Genomic DNA, 21517 nt, shown 5'->3' with positions numbered 1-21517 from the left:
TGGCTTCTATCTCCTCCTTTGGCCAGCCTATTACCCCAGCAGGGTACCTGATCACGGGCAGGGCGTATGTGTTGATGGCCCGGATCTTGTTCTTACCATTCAGCTGACTCCTCAGGACTTGCCTGACCCTCTGCAGGTACTTGGTGGTTGCAGCCTTTCTAGCGGCCTCTTCATGGTTCCCATTTGCCTGCGGGATCCCCAGGTACTTGTAACTGTCCTCTATGTCTGCAATGTTGCCTTCTGGTAGTTCAATCCCCTCAGTTCTGACTACCTTCCCTCTCTTTGTTACCATCCGACTACACTTCTCCAGTCCGAACGACATTCCAATGTCATTGCTGTATAGCCTGGTAGTGTGGATCAGTGAATCGATGTCTCGTTCACTCTTGGCATACAGCTTAATGTCATCCATGTACAGGAGGTGGCTGACAACTGCTCCGTTCCGTAGTCGGTATCCGTAGCCAGTCTTGTTAATGATCTCACTGAGGGGGTTCAGGCCTATGCAGAACAGCAGTGGGGACAGAGCATCTCCTTGGTAGATCCCGCACTTGATGGTAACTTGTGCTATGGGCTTGGAGTTGGCCTCTAGTGTTGTACGCCACATCCCCATTGAGTTCCTGATGAAGGCTCTTAGGGTCCCATTGATCTTGTACAATTCTAGGCATTCCAGTATCCAGCTGTGGGGCATTGAGTCATAGGCCTTCTTGTAATCAATCCAGGCAGTGCACAGGTTGGTCAGTCTGGTCTTGCAGTCTCGGCTGATTGTTCTGTCTACCAGTAGCTGGTGTTTTGCACCTCTGGTATTCTTGCCAATTCCTTTCTGTGTCCCGCTCATGTATTGACCCATGTGCTTGTTCATCTTAGCCGATATGATGCCTGACAGGAGCTTCCATGTAGTACTGAGGCAGGTTATTGGTCGGTAGTTGGAGGGGACCGCTCCCTTCTTGGGGTCCTTGGGGATCAGGACCGTCCGACCTTCGGTTAGCCATATATATATATATACACACATACTATGGAATGCCCTTTAGGAAAATATTATATATATATTCCAACCAAAGTCTGAATATATAGAATGATCTTTTGAATATATAGAATGAAGCTTGAATATATAGAATGATCTTTTGAATATATAGAATGAAACTTGAATATATAGAATGAAACTTGAATATATAGAATGATCTTTTGAAAATATAGAATGAAACTTGAATATATAGAATGAAACTTGAATATATAGAATGATCTTTTGAATATATAGAATGAAACTTGAATATATAGAATGATCTTTTGAATATATAGAATGAAACTTGAATATATAGAATGAAACTTGAATATATAGAATGATCTTTTGAAAATATAGAATGAAACTTGAATATATAGAATGAAACTTGAATATATAGAATGAAGCTTGAATATATAGAATGATCTTTTGAAAATATAGAATGAAACTTGAATATATAGAATGAAACTTGAATATATAGAATGAAGCTTGAATATATAGAATGAAGCTTGAATATATAGAATGAAACTTGAATATATAGAATGATCTTTTGAATATATAGAATGAAGCTTGAATATATAGAATGAAACTTGAATATATAGAATGTATGAACCTCTTTTTTAGAGATGATGTGTTTCTGAATTCTCTGCCTTTACAAAATGGCATCAGCTGAACTATTTCAGTACTTTTTAGAGCTTGACAACTGTTTTGCGACAGCTGTTCAAACTGCAAATGGTAGAAATAATTGGAATTTATACTACGTCACCTTGAAGAACACGTTTTCATTATTGCAACATTTCTAGTGCTCATGAATAATGTTCAACAAAATGTTTCTGGGAGAAGATTATGCACACTTCTTGAGGGAATTTATCAATCACTGATGGAGATGTCAACTGAGCTAACACTTCGAGCAGAAGCTGAAGCACATGTTATGGGCTCATTATATCATTCTACATCTCAAAGAGGAAGGTCAAGGTAAGTGATAAAAATGGAAACAAATTCATTCATAATGTGTATGGCACTTGAAAGAGTCAAGAGATGGCAAACAAGATAATGAATGCAAGAAATAAGAAAGAAGTTAACATATTTCTTCTTTTGTTTCTAACTCTTTTAGGTACAACATACCAGCTACTCAGCTGACTGACATGCGAGACTTGGGGTTTAGTTGGATGGCCATATCTCAAATGTTGTCAGTAAATGTTCGAACACTGTACAACCACAGGATACAACTAGTGGACTATGGAAATTTGCAATTTGAACAGCTGTCGCAAAACAGTTGTCAAGCTCTAAAAAGTACTGAAATAGTTCAGCTGATGCCATTTTGTAAAGGCAGAGAATTCAGAAACACATCATCTCTAAAAAAGAGGTTCATACATTCTATATATTCAAGTTTCATTCTATATATTCAAAAGATCATTCTATATATTCAAGTTTCATTCTATATATTCAAGTTTCATTCTATATATTCAGAAGATCATTCTATATATTCAAGTTTCATTCTATATATTCAAGTTTCATTCTATATATTCAAAAGATCATTCTGTATATTCAAGCTTCATTCTATATATTCAAAAGATCATTCTATATATTCAAGTTTCATTCTATATATTCAAGTTTCATTCTATATATTCAGAAGATCATTCTATATATTCAAGTTTCATTCTATATATTCAAGTTTCATTCTATATATTCAAGTTTCATTCTATATATTCAAAAGATCATTCTATATATTCAAGCTTCATTCTATATATTCAAAAGATCATTCTATATATTCAAGTTTCATTCTATATATTCAGAAGATCATTCTATATATTCAAGTTTCATTCTATATATTCAAAAGATCATTCTATATATTCAAGCTTCATTCTATATATTCAAAAGATCATTCTATATATTCAAGCTTCATTCTATATATTCAAAAGATCATTCTATATATTCAAGTTTCATTCTATATATTCAAAAGATCATTCTATATATTCAAGTTTCATTCTATATATTCAAGCTTCATTCTATATATTCAAAAGATCATTCTATATATTCAAGTTTCATTCTATATATTCAAGTTTCATTCTATATATTCAAAAGATCATTCTATATATTCAAGCTTCATTCTATATATTCAAAAGATCATTCTATATATTCAAGTTTCATTCTATATATTCAAGTTTCATTCTATATATTCAAGTTTCATTCTATATATTCAAGCTTCATTCTATATATTCAGACTTTGGTTGGAATATATATATATATAATATTTTCCTAAAGGGCATTCCATAATAATGGAATGCCCTTTAGGAAAATATTATATATATATTCCAACCAAAGTCTGAATATATAGTATGATCTTTTGAATATATAGAATGAAACTTGAGTATATAGAATGAAACTTGAATATATAGAATGAAGCTTGAATATATAGAATGATCTTTTGAATATATAGAATGAAACTTGAATATATAGAATGATCTTTTGAATATATAGAATGAAACTTGAATATATAGAATGATCTTTTGAATATATAGAATGAAGCTTGAATATATAGAATGATCTTTTGAAAATATAGAATGAAGCTTGAATATATAGAATGAAACTTGAATATATAGAATGATCTTTTGAAAATATAGAATGAAACTTGAATATATAGAATGATCTTTTGAAAATATAGAATGAAGCTTGAATATATAGAATGATCTTTTGAAAATATAGAATGAAGCTTGAATATATAGAATGAAACTTGAATATATAGAATGATCTTTTGAATATATAGAATGATCTTTTGAATATATAGAATGATCTTTTGAATATATAGAATGAAGCTTGAATGAACCTCATTTTTAGAGATGATGTGTTTCTGAATTCTCTGCCTTTACAAAATGGCATCAGCTGAACTATTTCAGTACTTTTTAGAGCTTGACAACTGTTTTGCGACAGCTGTTCAAATTGCAAATGGTAGAAATAATTTGAATTTATACTACATCACCTTGAAGAACACGTTTTCATTATTGCAACATTTCTAGTGCTCATGAATAATGTTCAACAAAATGTTTCTGGGAGAAGATTATGCACACTTCTTGAGGGAATTTATCAATCACTGATGGAGATGTCAACTGAGCTAACACTTCGAGCAGAAGCTGAAGCACATGTTATGGGCTCATTATATCATTCTACATCTCAAAGAGGAAGGTCAAGGTAAGTGATAAAAATGGAAACAAATTCATTCGTAATGTGTATGGCACTTGAAAGAGTCAAGAGATGGCAAACAAGATAATGAATGCAAGAAATAAGAAAGAAGTTAACATATTTCTTCTTTTGTTTCTAACTCTTTTAGGTACAACATACCAGCTACTCAGCTGACTGATATGCGAGACTTGGGGTTTAGTTGGATGGCCATATCTCAAATGTTGTCAGTAAATGTTCGAACACTGTACAACCACAGGATACAACTAGTGGACTATGGAAATTTGCAATTTGAACAGCTGTCGCAAAACAGTTGTCAAGCTCTAAAAAGTACTGAAATTGTTCAGCTGATGCCATTTTGTAAAGGCAGAGAATTCAGAAACACGTCATCTCTAAAAATGAGGTTCATACATTCTATATATTCAAGTTTCATTCTATATATTCAAGTTTCATTCTATATATTCAAAAGATCATTCCATATATTCAAGTTTCATTCTATATATTCAGAAGATCATTCTATATATTCAAGTTTCATTCTATATATTCAAAAGATCATTCTATATATTCAAGTTTCATTCTATATATTCAAAAGATCATTCTATATATTCAAGTTTCATTCTATATATTCAAGTTTCATTCTATATATTCAAAAGATCATTCTATATATTCAGACTTTGGTTGGAATATATATATATAATATTTTCCTAAAGGGCATTCCATAATATATATATATATATATATACATACATACATATGTGTGTGTATATATATATATATATATATATATATATATATATATACACACACACACATATGTACATATGTACATATGTATATATATATATATATATATATGCACATTTCACTGTTTTCTAATTGCACAGTCCTGAATCTTTTGGACAAAATACTAGCATCTAACCTTATAGTTAATTAAAAATACATAAGAGTCCACATAAATATGAAAAATAAAGCTTTCCACAAGGAAACCTGGATGCCGGGGTTGAGTAATGTATCCTAAGTTATAATCTATGATGAGTACAGTGGGATTTCAGGGCGAAGCTTGAAATTAAATTGGCCTTCCTATCCTGCATGGGTAGAAATTCCACCGCAAAAGTCCTGAGATGCCAGAAAATGATGAATTCTATCAGTCACTAAGAAGTGCCATGGTGTAAGAGACAATTTTCCATTACTGAAGTGGCAACAGATTTCAGCTTTGAACGGGGAGGGGGCCAAAACGTGTTCATGTAGTGCTATGTAAGGGCTTATCTGACTGACAGCTGAGTGTGTCAGGACTTAAGGCAAGATTGTGAAATGTGCTATAGGCCAAAACCTGAGTGCACCAGATAGGAAAAAAATCACATGTGCTGGCTGTTTAAGTAGTAAAACAACAGAGGAACAATTCAGAGCTGTACCATTACAACCTTTACAGTAAGTGTAATGTCTGGTAGCGATGACAATCTGTGTCATTCCATTTTTGTGTCGATGAACGTCTTAAATAATGTAACTAGGTCTAAACAGAGCTGTGTATATTTTGTATCACTGTGATGGTTTGCTAATCATATAAAAGCATGATACAGCGAACCGAGAAAAGCAGATGAAAAGAGTCTTTCTTTCTTCGGCAGATTGAACTGTTTAGATAAACAATTCTTCAAACATGATCTTCTGCTATGAAGTACAATGACAGCTGTGACCGAGATAAAGAATACAACTTCTAATCACATTGTGTCTGTCTCTGTGAATGTGCTCAACCTTTTTAAGCATGGTAAATAAAAAAGGATTAATCTTCTTTTCTACAACTGCTCCTTTTGTTTTTTCGTGCCTCTGCATTGTTTATTCAACCACTGTCACTGATAGCTTAACAAGTTTTGCCCATGTTCCGAGCTGGCAGCTAATTAGGAAGCAGTTTGCCAGATTACTTGGATTAAACACAATCAGCAGCAGGCCGTAGAAATGTCGAGCAGGCGAGGCCGCTGATAAATAAGATTCAAGGTAAAACAAATAAAAAAGTCATATCGCAAATATTACTGGATTTTGCTTTAAATCTGTGCTTGGCTTGTGATTTACCACCAATCTCTGGCCTGAATTAGATATTGTAGAATTAATTTCCACTTGGGAGACAAGAACACTTATGTTCTTAGCGGTAGCTGCTAGTTTTGTGCTTCTCTAGACAAAGTTAAAAAAGTTTTGCCTCTAGGCTACATCAGGTAGTGCAGCAGATTGAGAACAAATGGTACTAATACTACTACCGCAAATAAAAAATGTATAGGTCACCCCAGGGATGTTTTCTTTGTTTTTTATTTTTGTTCTACTCCCCCGGGAGGTCAGAGGTCAGCTATGGAACAGCAGCCCTTGAGCCAGCTGTGGTTCGGTCTTTTGAGATATTAATTAAATCAGATTCTTGAAAAAGAAATTACAGCATTAGACGTCTATAACAGAACTACAATGCTAACCCTGCTATGTGCCAAGGCAGGGGGACGGTTTCGAGATTGCTTGATGGAAGCTGCGTGGATATTAGCATATGGCTGATTTATGGATTTATATTTTAAAAACGTTCCACAGAAAGATCAAGAACATATTCTCACGAGGTTTGTTTGTGTTTGGGGATCCATCTATGGATTTAAGGTTGGGTTAACATTGTGCGTCTACAAATATGTAACATGATCGACTGATGTCTGAACTCTTCATGAACACCTTGACCATGTTTGTATGTCTTTTTTTGCTAGCTATGCATAATGCATTGCTTCTATGACAAAGTGACAGTGGAGAGTAGATTTCCCTATCAAAGTGGTTTTATGTGACATAAAATTTTAATGCACACTTGCCAGTTAATGAGAAAAAAACAAAGAAAACAGAAGAAAAAAAACATTTTCTGTCACTATAGACGACATTCAAGCATGATACCAGTTATGTACTTTTAATGGAATACATGAGCATCTCATAAGTTCTTTATGGATTTTATGCCTTTTGCTTTAAACCACCAACAAAAGTCAAAATGTATAATTTATGATTTGCTCTTAGCATGAAAGCTCCATGTCAAATGTCTTGCATGTGGACTGCGGATTGGCTATCTTAAAATAGTAAAATATTCAGAAAACGATAGCACTCCGTGGCTTTGTGTGTCGTGACTTTGGTTGGTGCTTATATAACAAGATGTCAAGAAATGTCAACACCATGTATCTGTCAGCCTCTGCCAGTTTTACATCAGATTTTCCCCAAACATTAAGGTTAAGGAATCAGTCATTCCTCATCCCATAACCGGCATTCCACAACTGTGTGTACAAATTAGGAGACAGAAGTCTGTTGCCAGGAGACAGATGGACAGACTCACTGAAAAGGAACAAAAAGAGATAATAAAACAAAGATATCTCACCTGTAAAGCCAAGGGGACATTTGCAGGAGTACTGAGGGGGAGATGTTGGCTGATTTGTTGCAATGCATGTTGCCCCATTCAAACAGCTGTTTGGCTTTATCTGACAGGCATCACCCACATATTGACAATATTCTCCAACCCAACCCCGGGCACAAACACACTGCAGGAATGCAGAAAATTATTCATAAGATCAGTAATATAGTAGAGTATACATCAATCTATAATAAAATGTATCATACAGAGCACACTGTATTAGAGAGAAATCATTGAATCGTGCACATTTTGAGCCTGGAGATGAATGAACAAATCACAGCTTCAAATAAATTTCAGTTCACCAAAAATTACTTCGAGAGATATTAAAGATGGTTTAATTGGCTTTGAGACGTTTTCAACCAAGATTTCTACCATCACCACGATATAATGGAGATTAATATAATTTTTGACAGTCAGAACTCAGTGAACAGCTTTAAATAAAAATTCATAGTACTTTTTTTTTTTTTTGCCTTTTCATTAACGCAAATTCAATTACGCAGTTGTGAAGACTAAAATCCTGGATGGACAATAAGAAAAATCTGATCCAAATAAGCTAAAACAGGGTTTCACTCTAAATGTGCACCTCAGATGTTTCTTTGTCACAAACACGAGGTGTTACAAAGAGAAAAAACACAAACACTACTCTCTATATCTAGCATTAAAATGATTTTTATGTTATCTCCAGTTGTGCATATGGAGCTTCTACACGACACACTAACCATTTTATTACTACCCACAGTAAATATTTATTCACATTCAAACCCTAAAAGTCACAAAAATATAAGAAAACATTAAAAGAAAAACTTGCACTTGCAGTTAGCAACAATTTTTGACTATCTCTGACCAAACGTGCACCAACATAAAGCATGTAAAAGTAGATCGTAGATAAAGAACCCTATCAGTGGTCTAATGGAACAAGACTGATGGAGAATAATTAGGAGCTATGGGGCATTACAGAGCACTCTCAGGTGTTGTAAAAAATGCAGACATTTGAGAAGACTGAGAAACTGGGAGGCAAATTAGACCCAGACCTGTCAGTCTGAACAAAGCTTCCACATATACACCAGGATTTAATGACTTAGAATTGGATTACTGCTTTCTGTAGTCATAGAACTACCACTGATGTTTCTGTAATTCTCTTTGTATTTCACTGTCATATAGACAACATTAGAAAACCCCCCAAACATTTAAACATGTCTAAACCAGGTCTTATCTCTGTATTTGTACTATATGTACTTTATATTCAGGGACAACTGTAAGAACATCACGCAATAGTTGCCATTCTGAAGCATTCATCATTACAATCGATCCAGTGCATAACTGTTGCATCATTAAAGCAGATTTTATAGTCTAAAAATGAATATTTGCTAACAAAAAAGCCACACACCAAACAGATTCACAGGAAGGTCAACATGCTCAAATTTCTGAAAAGTGCAAAAGGTTACAATACACCATTTAGATCAATATTACTCTGGAAATGATCAAATGCAATAACGAAGAGTGGACCACTCCCATGTTTTTATCACAAAAAAGATTTTTAAAAATCTTACTACCGAAACAGAACATTTATTTTATGAATCCTAACAACACTTATGAATGAGTTCACGCTGCGTCGACTCTGTATGCGTCATGAGTCATATTTCGTGGGCTTTATTGCATTTCATTATGACTGAAACCTTGAATTACTTACCTGATATCCGCCAATTACACTCAAGCACAATCCCTCATTTAGGCAGCTGATATTGAGCAGACTGCAGTAGTCAATTATTTCTTCACAATTCTTCCCAGAAAACCCACTCAGACATCTGTTGAGAGGCGGTCAGTGTCATCAAAATCAATTCACCTTGAGCTTTAAGCACTAACAAGCAATGCTGTGTTGTTTCTTTATACGAGATTTCTGGGATTCTAATTCAGTTTTCCGCATGATCTGATTCTGATAAAGACAGGGGCGTGTCGCTAATCAGGTTAGCATTTTTTACCCATTTTCTGAAATGCTTAGCGATGTTAGCGTATCATACCAAATCAAGCTCTAATGTGAATCAAATTAACTATACTGTATAATATGCCAAATATACACTTCCCTATATTTGTATTATATTTGGTTCTTATTTAGTCAAATTTCTTGTGTGAGAGTTGTTATCTGATAAACAAATTAAACCAGTTTATCTGTTTTGTGGTCTGGTACAGTTTAATATCTGGATATCTTGAAAGATGGCAGAAATGAATGGCATGAAATGGAAACGTTTTCATAGGAAAAGCATTTAAGTCTCTGTTTCAACTCTCAACAATGACTTCCTGGAGCTTTTAAAACCGCTTTAAATCCTCCTCACATCAAAAGGTGGAAAAAAAAAAATCACATTTTTATTCATTCTCAGAGGGAGACACATTCATAAGAAACGCGAATCATCTTCAAGAAGAGACTCTGATGTTCCTATTATTAGATCTCCCTCTTACCTGCAGATGTAATCATTTCCCCTGGACACACAGGTGGAATTGTTCAAACATGGTGATGGACTACACAGGCTGTTCTGCCTCTTGCACGCTGTGGCCGCACTACCATCTGCACAGACACATTCAGAGCCCTGCATGGGAGAAGCAATACAACCTAGATCACCTGCAAGCCTGGGATAGGACGCTTAAATTACACAAAAGGTACATTCGATTTCCAAGTGTAGGAACACGGAACATTATCAATAAAAGAGCAAATCACTGTAGTGATAAAAATGGGCCTTCATTGAGTCACAGTTATATTTGCTACAGACGTCTACACTTTCATTAAATATAATCTAAATAAATAATAGGTTTTACATTTGTTTTAATATGGTTTTTAGATATGAGAGGCTAACAAATGTTAATGTTCTTGTAATTCAAAGTCAAACAGATTATGCTTCTAGGAAAAAATATATATGTCAAGCAGCAGCAATAATGTGCATTATGTTGATAAATGTCCTCTTTACTCTTCTCTGCTCGGGTATCCTTAGGTGGGTCTCGAAAATGTGTAGTGCACTTGGCAAACTGTAATGAACAAAACAAAGGTCGTAGAGAAAGACAATTAGACCACTGCTGTATTTTCCCCAGAGTATCCTCTAGAGCATTAGAAACACTACCACCTCTGCAAAATGTATGAGTATACTAGCATTTCCCGTGAAAGGTGCAAATTGCAGCAGGCATCCAATTACAAAAAGGTTCTGATGAGAGCCATTTCAAACTGGCACTTAAATATGGACTGGGTCATTCAATCAAAATGTTAGAGAAAGCAGACACCCTTTCCCACAGCTCATCTTCACCGGGAAATATTAATTGCTCCCGGAGCTTTTAGAATGAAGGCATTTGATCTCGCTTCAAGACACTATTAATTTTCATGTGCCATTTCTTGTTTACGTCCCACTGAGGGAAAACAAATAAGGGAAATAAAGTCCTCACGCGATCCCCTGCAGTGCACATTTGTTCCTCCTGACATGGGTACGACTTGCAATCGAAGTTAACTCGAGATTCGCAGTAGAGGCCCGCAAATCGTTCCGGACAATGGCAAACAAATCCTGTGGGACTCTCTTCACATGTACCACCATTTCTACATGGATTTGGGTCACAGGAGGCTTTCCTCTTCTCACACGGTGGGCCTGCAAAACCAGCAAAATAGATTACTGCACTTTTATTTAGAAACTATACTGCGTCTACTGGCGTTCTTAGCATAGCATGAATTTAACTATTCTGTATACTCTTGAATCTCAAATATTAAACATGGAAATTAACAAGCATGGAATGACTTCAAAGAATTTTCACACCAGAAATGAAATGCAGACGTTTGTTTATTGCAGTTTTTTCAACATTTTGTGATATGCCGATTATTGAAATATCACATATTGTGATTTATCACCTTTTTTCACCTGCAATTTATACCCTCAAAGTTAAACTATGACAATATCTGTGTTATTCAATAAGATAAGACTATGGAACTTATTATTACTTTTTCTTATGTTGTTGCTGCAAACCTGACATAAATGGTACCATTAGATGGAATGGGGTGATGTTCACAGTTAAATGTAATATTTAAAAAAAAAAAATACAGCATTTACCTGTAATATACTGCTTAAAATTACATATCTGTTGCTGTCTATATAGGCAGAAGTTCACATTTAACAAAAAATCATATTTTACTATTACATTTGTGCTCAGCAACCTTCCTGTTTTATTGAATTATAACCAGAATACAACCAGCTGGCAGCCAAAGATTGATTCAGACTGATGGCAACATGTTAGGAATATGCCTACATTTATAAATTAGATGGCAATTATTTACAAAACTTCAGTCAGCGATTGCAGTCAGTCAAAGTCAGACTGCGACTGTTTGTAGACAGGTTCCTTCCTATCAGGCGTCCCAGTGTGTTGGATGATTTTTTTGTGTTCGTTTGTTTTTGGTTGCTGTGATTTAATCTAAGTTTGCTCAGCTAACGTTACCTCAGGATGGTGGCGCATGAGATGAACCCTGTAGTTCGCAGTATTTTCAGAGTATTTTAACTTATTTAATTAAATATCTATATTTAGTGCCCTTGTATCAATATAATATTGTCACACAAAATCTCACAGTAAACTGCTGTATCGATTTTTATTAACGCATGGTAAATGTCCTGGAACAGTTTTATACTACAGCTCAAATACTATTTTATTTTTATTCTCATATTTCACTGTTCTCATTTTATTTTTTATTTTTTAAAAAGTATACAAGTTTATTCATTAAATTCTGCTGTATTATTAAATTTTTTTATGCGCACAACACAGTGTTATTTTTTTTTATTATTTATACATCATTTGATATACACCAAATTAAAGTTAACACAGATTTTTAACTGATAAACATGCATTTTACTAAGTAGTGAGCGCCACAGCTTTCAGCATATTGTAAGCATTTTCTTAGATAAAGTAACTTTGACCTAAGCTCTAGCCAGCAGTTTAATTTCACAACTGTGAACTTAACCAGGGACAAAGTAATGCTGCAGTGATATTGTGCACAAAGGATAAAATTAGACTGAAATCACTGCAAGGTCAAGGTGAATAAATTTTGATGTTATTCCCTTGTGAGGTTTTTTTTTTTCCTTTCTCACATGACACCTACACATTTATCTTTCTAGTGACTTCTTTTTTTTGCATATTTTCTTTAATCCCCCTGCTGATACAAGTGCTCATGTCCCAGAGGCTCCTCCTAGCCTCCTCTGTGGGCATCAATCTTACTGTACCCAACTTCAGAGTTTGCTTTTTGCTTCAGCTCATTTTACATCAGAAATTGAGTTTTCAAAACTGGTCCACTCAAAGCTGCACCTCTACAAACTGCTTTCCTGTAGAATTTCCATCTCTCATATGTATTAATGAAGCATAATAATGATAATTCCCTCTGTAAAATGCTAACAATGTTAGTTAACACCGACGATGGTTTATATATTTATTACAGTCATTTACATTTGTGCTCTCATCTAAAACACCATTGTTTCTGCAGTGACTTTGAATTGCATCCATCTAATATGCATAAAACACCAGCATGTCAATGCCTAATTAAAACAGTTTAACAAGGCTAATGACTGCATATATACACCAAATTAAACTTACAAAACTTGACTTTATTACCAACAAGATTTTAGAAACAATTAACACCATATTCCAAATGAAAATGGTCTTATAAAGATGGTAATACTTAACAACAAATGCCCTAGAGGTAGAGTAGAAGACAGTCAAATCAAAAGAAAATCTCATTTGAAACATCCCATGAGTTTGGCTCATTATTCTCTGCGCATAGACTTTGGCCTGTGAGGGCAGCCAGCACTGGAGCAGCCACTAACTTCCACTTGATTAATGAGCCAACTGCAGCAGGGAGGTAAAGGAAGCACGAGCTCTACAGAACTCCCAAGAAGCTGATGGGACACCAAGACACCATGACTGTGCGAAAGCACCCAGTGGAGTCTGCTTATTTGAGGGAGCAGCAGCAATTAAAGCCAATTACAAGAAGCTGCAAAAGCAGTCAGAGCATGTAAGTCCACAATTTGTTTCTGATGGAAATTATAGGAATTATCTATTTGACTTCAAACAAGGGCAGATGTTTTCTTTAATAGGGCCAACTATTTGGTTTTAACAAATGTAAGTAGCTGGTGATCATTATACTGTCATCACTGACAGCTTGGGTTAAAAGGCTTGCAAAATGCTTCTTTTACATGAAACAAAACAAAACAAGAGCAAAAAACAGCTAACACAAAAATCATTTGACTCTTTTTTTCCCCACTAGTTTCACTCCTAATGCTGTAGTTAGAGAAAAAAGTTACATTTCAAAGAGCAATTCAGACTTGAATAAAAGGAAAATATGATAAAGTTCATGTGAACCAAATTTAACATACAGTCTAGTCCACCGGTGTTGCATTAAGGAACTAACATAAGTATAATGTCCTCTACCTGATCGAAAATATTCAGTATTCAATTCAGCAGGTATCTGGCATTCACTACCAACAAGGGGATGAAGGCAAAGTGATAATTTCCTCTTTCAAAGATTTTGAAAATTATCCTGTAATCTTGCTACAGTAATCTTTTTCTCTTTTAAATCTTCAGAGCCATTTCACAAAACATCCAAGAATACCTTTTAAAATGACTTTTTTTTTCTCCTTCTTTTGTATGGCCTTAATAATCTCTTGTTATAAAGAAAAAAGAATATGCCAAACAGTACTGGAAGTAACCTTGAAACAACATCTCTAAAATAATAAGCTGAAAGCATGGGCTGGACTCGAAAGGCGAAGCTGTGACACTTCAAGAATGCTGCCAGGACAAATTGTGCTCCAAACAAAACAATGAATCAATGTGAAAAGCCACTTGGAGATTTTACTCCAGAAAGTTCATTGCAGGCTTGATTTTTACAGCAGAGAGTGATATCGAGGGCAGCCCGAAGAGCATCTAGGTCTTGTAACCATTTGTGTGTGATAACGATTGACCCGACTATACAAAAATACAGCGGATGAGACTAAATAATGAGTGAATCACTAATGTGCCATACATCTTCGCCACAGCAAAAGTCCCACTCAGCGCCTATACATGAGCGTCCAGCACTGTCTCTGAAGTGGATGGTCTTGGCTGGGAGTGAAAAATGTGTCACAATGCTCTTTGATTTGCTTTTGTAAGTGATTCTTAGAGACGGGGATCAGCTACTTTAACCCTAAGCCTAAATATAATATAACCATGCAATTTGTCTCTGTGAATATGAGCAGAGCAGAAGAAAAGTGATGGATTTCCACATAACTATATCCAGTTCTCAGATGTATATTAATGTGTATCAACTTTACATCACGTGTTGTTCCTGTTGTGACCGAAAAAAGTGACGCGTTCGTTTTATCCTGAACTTGGAAGCCTGATGTGTGCCACCTGTAAAAGGCAATTATAAATACTATCATAAATGGGACTTATTCTTCAAATAACGAGCACTGAATAACATTCATTTTTATCTTTGCGCTCTCAGCAGAAACAATACACTATAAATTACATTTTACCTGATTGCCGTAAACCTTTATTTTATTAACTCCGGCATGCTCCGTTAGCTAGCAGTATAGCCCAGGCCCTTTAGAGCGGCACATCACTGGTTGTAATATGAGGTATTTGATTTGAAGTGGCCCCTTCATATATTATGATGACAAATATAACATCGAGTGGGATCAAGTTTATAGCCCACAAGGAAATGCTGATCTTTTTATGATTTATGATGATTTGAAGATAGCCCTCCTGTTTGAGGGAAATTACATGGTTCTGGGAGGTGAGGGAAAAACACTTTCCATTGTGCTTTGTATACAGAATTGCAGTAAACTGTGTGATTTGCTTGGTAGTGATTAAAACTGTGACATGCTGTTTAAAGAGCAGCTCTTCATTGTTACTGAGCCAGACAGTCCATCTACGTTATATAAACAGCCTTCTAAAATAAGAGATGCTTACCAGAGAAACCATTGTCACAGATGCATTTGAAGGATGCAGGTGATATTTGAAGGCATGTCCCATTTTCACAGATGCTGTCACAGTTTGCTTTCCCAATGATTTCAGAGCAGTTAACCCCTAAAACAAACAGCCCATTAGATGATTATTCACAGAGGACCAGGCACAGAAAAAAACAGTAGATGAGCAGAATCAAGTTTGCTTGCATGCACGGAGGTCTAATGCCTTTGATTTTAATTTTGTTAAAGAAAAAAAGTCATTACTGTAGATAATTCAGCAAGGAGCTTAAAAAAGGAAGTCATCTGGAATGCAAGCAATGTAAAAATTTATTCTGTTTGCATTACATGAGTGTGTCGGAGGGTTATGGTGAAAAACATTAACTTGATGTGTTCAATAAATCCATAATTGAGAAGCTGCTTTTACGTTCTTTCAGCACATGAGTACGTCTCTCAGAAACACTTCTTCTACAAACTTTGATTTTGTAGCAAATGCAACATGTTACAGCCACAAGTGATGTATAGGACTATTTTTAGATGCTCTGACCAAGCCCTTATTCAAACAATTACGAGAACTCATTAAATGGGATCAGTGACATTTGTGCTCACCTGTAAAATGTGGAGGACACAGACACTTATATGTTCTGTAGTGTGGATCTGTCGATCCATTGCTCAAACAGACTCCTTTGTTTTCACAGGGGTTATCCAAACAAGCATCAAACTTTTCACAAAACCTCCCGGAATACTTGTGGTGACATCGACAGTGGAATGCACTCTCTCCGACTCCTGTTTGACAGACACCGTTCCCCGAACAAAGTCGAAGCATCGGGGAGCTCCGACAAAGTTGGGTTTTAACTGTGACGTTCAGCCTCAAACCTAGCGTGCACAGCTGCGTGTCTCCTTCGTGCAGCGCAATAAAATAACGGTGACCCGGCATGAGCCACCTGGCATCGACTTGCTCTCTTTCATTTATGTTGTGAGGGAAGAGAAACTGATCTTCTCTCTGTCCTGTTGCAGAACAGCTTTCAAAGTTCTCTTTTGACACATTTAGGAGTTTGATGCCATATGACTTGAGTGTTTCATCAGCAGACATCAGCAGTTTGTCTCCATGTTGTAGCTGAAGTGGGCATATCTGTGGGAAGTTGAAAGGCTGCTCACTTGACTCGTCTCCCTGCTGGGAATCCCAACACTCAGAAACACTCCTGCAGATGTTCCCTATTAGAGTCCAATTCATTTGGATGGTGTTTTTTTTAAGGTGCCATTCGGTTGAAGGTTGCCTGTTGCAAAGGATTTGGCAGTGGATCATATGAATGGCCACAAAAATGAGACTCACGTGAAACAATGACGATCTCATGTCTCCTCTTTCTCTGTATTTAATCCAAATCAGTTTGGGACTTTTAAGAACGACTTTATGTGATGCTTTACTCCAAAGTCCACCAGAGTAGCAATCGCCTGAAGAAAACAAAGAGATTTTTTAAAATATGTTTTACGGCTACACACTGTTGCTGCTTAAAACTTTACCCAGAGCACTAGAAGTGACTGAGCCCATGCTGTTATTATGAAGATTTCATTTTAGAATAACACCACAGACCTATGGTTTCTGCGAGGGTAGCAGGAACTGTTATAATCATATGCAGTGCTGCTGACCACCAAGTGTGTCACAGCAGCCTCAGCCTCCCGGAGGTTTCTACAGAGAGTGACAATGTCAGATAAAATATTCTCTCTCCCCTGCTGGTGCCTGATACCTCAGTGTCAGGCAGCGAGATGAGTTAAAGCAGACAGCATCGTCTTCCTCCCTCAGGCCTTTTTCATACGTGTGCGCCAGATAAAACAACAAAGTAGAGAAGCCTCGCTGCAAGAAAAACTCTGCTTCTTGATCAGCTCACAAGGGCTGATATGAATAACTGCATGGCGATAAGTAATAAAACGCTGAATATGGAACACCAATATCAATAGAAGAGGGAGTGATAAAATGAATGAGATTGCAAGTATTGTCTTGGGGGTTCTGTGGGGACCCAGAAGACTTCATTTACACGAGATGAGGATGACTATTGTGTTTCACCGAACAAATTGGAAACCTGTCAGCTGATTTGTGAGAAAAAAATATTGAATTAAAATTGTAATAAAAGAAGACAAAATGTGGGATAGGTTTAGTGATTGCAGAATAATAATTACCAGCACCTGTGCAATGGCCATTTACATGTAGTTATTCGTTTTTTAATTAACTTTTATTTAAAGTTCAGTATTTTTACATTGACAATGAATCAAAGGAGATTAGATATGAAAGGATTCATTCATAGCAACAGAGCATCCCTTTATTTTTTCAGCATTTTGATGTTTTCTATCTGGTGCGAGCGGTGCTGGTGAATAAGCCTACACTTCAAAAAGTATGAAACCCGTACATTAGAGTTCTATAGCAGAAGTTGTGGTCATTGTGTGTGGGGAGAAAATGTGACAGATGTGATCCTTCTCCATAGTTACAGTAGTTCCAATTTTGGGTCCGGCAATTTCGTGGTGGCAAAAAAAGTGGCCAGACAGACAGGACACTGATGCGTTGTAAAAAGATGTCATTTTGGCAGTCTGTTGGTTTTAGTGTAAAAGCACCAAAAAACACATGATTGAGATTCTTGCCAGAATATTGTAACTATACTGTAAAACAAAGCACCTCACAAACGTCTCATAATTATAAAACAGGAGAAAAGAAATCAATGAATGTCATTATGAGATAATAGAAAAAGCTCTTAAAAAACTCAATATATATTCAAAGAAATTTAATTTGTACATTAAACCTTTTTTTTTTTTTTTTTGAAAAAGAAAGACTTTGAGCAGATCTGTTTACATAATATGCCAGGAATCTTGAGCTGCTACTGGAACTAATGATTCAAGTTCTTCTAAAAGCAAGTTTTAGGTATTTACTTGGAAGTTATTATAATACACAAAGGAATCCTGGTTCGAGACTGGATGGAGACACAAATCCCTAAAAGGGTTGGGTCAGGAAGTGAATAAGCAAGTTGCCAAAAGTTTTCATCTAAATTACCTTTAAATGGCCACTGGGACATAAAAAAACAACAACGGACATATAGACTCATCAGTCAATCTGATTTAAAAATTGCTTTAAAAAGGGTAATTTTAAAAAAGCTTTTTCCCCCCGGAATCAATGGCAGCCAACCAACAGGTACAGAAGCAGGACCTCCTGTAAAGTGAAAACAAGCAGAAATAAAGCACCTGTTCTACCATGGAAAATGTCTTGAGAACCCAGATTGGTGCCACTGCAATAAAATCAAAACAATTGCCATTGCAAAATATTCTTTTCTTTTGACATTTTTCCATTGTTACATTTATTAATATAACCACAGTAGGAACAAAACTCTAATCCACAATTAAGTTTAATCCTTGATTAGATGAAACTGTGGATTTGGAGAATCGTCAAGCCTGCTGCTCTTGGCTTACAGGTTGTAAAAGTATGTTAAGCATCCCTGTCGCATGCCTACAATGTTTCAAAAGACATGTGAAGATATGGAATTTCTTATATTGGTTTTTAAAAAGTGGCTAACAAACAACTTTAATGGGTTACAGACTAAAAAACATCAAACAATTAAAAAAAAAATGAAAACATGGTAACAAAATTGTCAATAAAATTGGAAATCAGAGTTTTACATAGATAGTACAATACAAAAGTACAGAGTAAACCCTAAACTCTTTACAGTTTGATTCCATGGAGTCAAACTTTCTTTCATTTTTAAAGTGGTCTGGAGAAACAGCTTTCCAGGCTTCTTAATGATCCTTTAAAGGTTTTCTTTGGACATTGGCTGCTTCATTCATTCACAGTCCTGTGCTGTGATGAATCTAAATTTTTTTTAAAAATTGGTTCAAATCAAAATCAATATATACTGGAGAGGTACAAGAGTGAGTGCCACCTGTAAAACACATTGGTTCTGTCGTGGTTTGGTTTGGCTACATGTCCACCAGTGGTGTTTGGGATGGAATTATGAATACCGAAAAGAACCATCAGATTTCAATATCCACCATAAAGCATATTTAAAGCCTCTGATTAGCAGCAGCTTTGTTTTTCAGCATGGCAATGCTCTCAAACACACTGCCAGTGCAGAACAAAAGGCAGCCGACATCCAAAGAGTTCTGAGTTTCCTTTAAAAACTATTCCTGAAGACTACCTGTACTTAAAGAAATTACAAAAAAGCCTAAGAGAGTTAATAAAATTGGTCGAAATACTGACTTTCAAATTCCTTAGAATTGTACAAACTCTTTTTTTGCCTTATATAAAGAGTATTGTAAATTATCCACAACAACCAAATGACAACAACCCTGAAACTACCAAAAACAGCACAACACCAGAATCTAATACTGTGTCACTGTAAAGTGTTTTTGTCTATTAGTAGTAGCACAGTAGTGGCAGCTATGTTTACTGCTATCAGTCGCCTGTAACCAGTAATGTGATTTAGGCAAGAGGTCAGTATGTACTGTATACTCTGAATCGAAATTGGACTTTCACAGTATCAGCTACAATTCAATAATGCACTGCATAATGCTGTATGCTGCAGTACACGTGTTTATATCTCAACTACCACATAATAACAAGACCCAGGTCACCCCAACAGCCTCACCATGAATTTCCCATAGTTGGAGTGAAATGAAGACCACCTTATACCACCATGCATGTGGCAGTAAATTGACAACATCAACAAGCAGAATGAGTAAAAAGATAACAGAAGGCACACTAAGGCCAGGAAAGACTATCTATTTGCCACATTTCCACTGGAATTCAGAAAGAATACATTAAGCAAGTAAACCGAACGGTTGTAATCAGCACATTTGTTTCAATAATCAGCTCCCTTTGTTCTTAAATAAATGGTTTAGGCAACTTAAATGTGAAGATTACCAAATGAAGGACATTTTCCCCAATTAATGTCACTTTCTTGACCAAATGACTCAAGAAAGAGATCAGGAGCTTACTCGGTAATAAATAGTCAACACAGCGCTGTAGGTTAGATGAAGATAGGTTAGATGAACTGGATCAAAGAGGACATTTGACATAACAAAGCTTAGTTTGATCAGAAACTAGGCCACATCTGAAAACATTTGCTAACTTGCCAACTAATGAGAAAGATTACATTTTCTTGTTTTCTTCACAAGTAGCAAAGTTTGGCTCATTAAGCTGTCAGCACGATGCACAGACAGTGATGAAGATGGTGGTTAGTGACTGAGGCACAATTGCTAGTTACAGTACAATGGCACTTCTGCAAGAACGAGGACGCACAGGTGTAAGTTGAGGCAAACATTGTTGAGATAAATAGTGTAAGCGTCCTTGTATATGGTAATTTCTCATTATCATTTCCTCAGAACTTTTCACAGCCTGGCAGCTGCAGTGAGTGAATGCTGATGGTGTTTGCTATTGTGCTGTATTGAGTGTATTTTTTGCTTTTTTCCCCCTCGCTGCATAGGGACTGGAGATGACTTATCGGAAGTTTATATTTGTACGGCATATTAAATTAAATTGAATTAAATTAGAATTCAAGTTGTAAGCCTCCTACATTGATTAAATCTGCTGCTGTTCTGTCATAACATGTCCCTCAGGATCATCGTAACAAAGAAAGGGTCTTTTGCAACTCTCTGTGCCACAGTGAATCTGCTGAAATGATTAAATCAGAAGGCGAAAGAAAATCATCTCTCAATTTATCGCCACACATGAGGTATGCGATGAGATGAACTTCATGACCGGCATTACAGACTCGTAGGCTTTTATCAACTTGACAATATTTGGTAGAGCATCATTTGTCATCAGCATACCAATTCATTCTAAAAGCTTCCCGAGTGAACAACACAAAACAAAACAAAAAAAACAACAGAAAAAATCTGGAACAGATATTTTACCTGAGAAAGTCTGACTGTGAAGTAAACACAGACTTTAAAGCAGCTGGCACAGAACTCATTTCTCTGTCCACTCACTGTTAAATTCACTTTTGTCAACACTGTGGTGAT

At 35.9% G+C, this 21517-nt stretch overlaps 1 protein-coding gene across 1 annotated transcript in view; it reads right to left on the bottom strand.

Moving 5' to 3' along the window:
- eys (eyes shut homolog) overlaps positions 1 to 16886 on the bottom strand; it is a 182577-nt gene extending 165691 nt beyond the window's left edge. Inside the window, exons 1-6 of the mRNA XM_080868851.1 lie at positions 16130 to 16886; positions 15528 to 15644; positions 10998 to 11194; positions 10029 to 10156; positions 9265 to 9379; positions 7542 to 7701 (exon numbers count right to left, since the gene is read on the bottom strand). Coding sequence (XP_080724977.1) covers positions 7542 to 7701; positions 9265 to 9379; positions 10029 to 10156; positions 10998 to 11194; positions 15528 to 15644; positions 16130 to 16874 — 1462 coding nt within the window. The 5' untranslated portion in view covers positions 16875 to 16886. The remainder of the gene's footprint in view (positions 1 to 7541; positions 7702 to 9264; positions 9380 to 10028; positions 10157 to 10997; positions 11195 to 15527; positions 15645 to 16129) is intronic.
- Positions 16887 to 21517: the final 4631 nt, after the last annotated feature.

The sequence above is a fragment of the Rhamphochromis sp. 'chilingali' genome, assembly GCF_963969265.1.
Source record: "Rhamphochromis sp. 'chilingali' genome assembly, chromosome: 20".
NCBI classification, from domain to species: domain Eukaryota; kingdom Metazoa; phylum Chordata; class Actinopteri; order Cichliformes; family Cichlidae; genus Rhamphochromis; species Rhamphochromis sp. 'chilingali'.
Note: the sequence above shows the minus strand (reverse complement) of the source record. Positions and strands in the feature narration are given on the sequence as shown.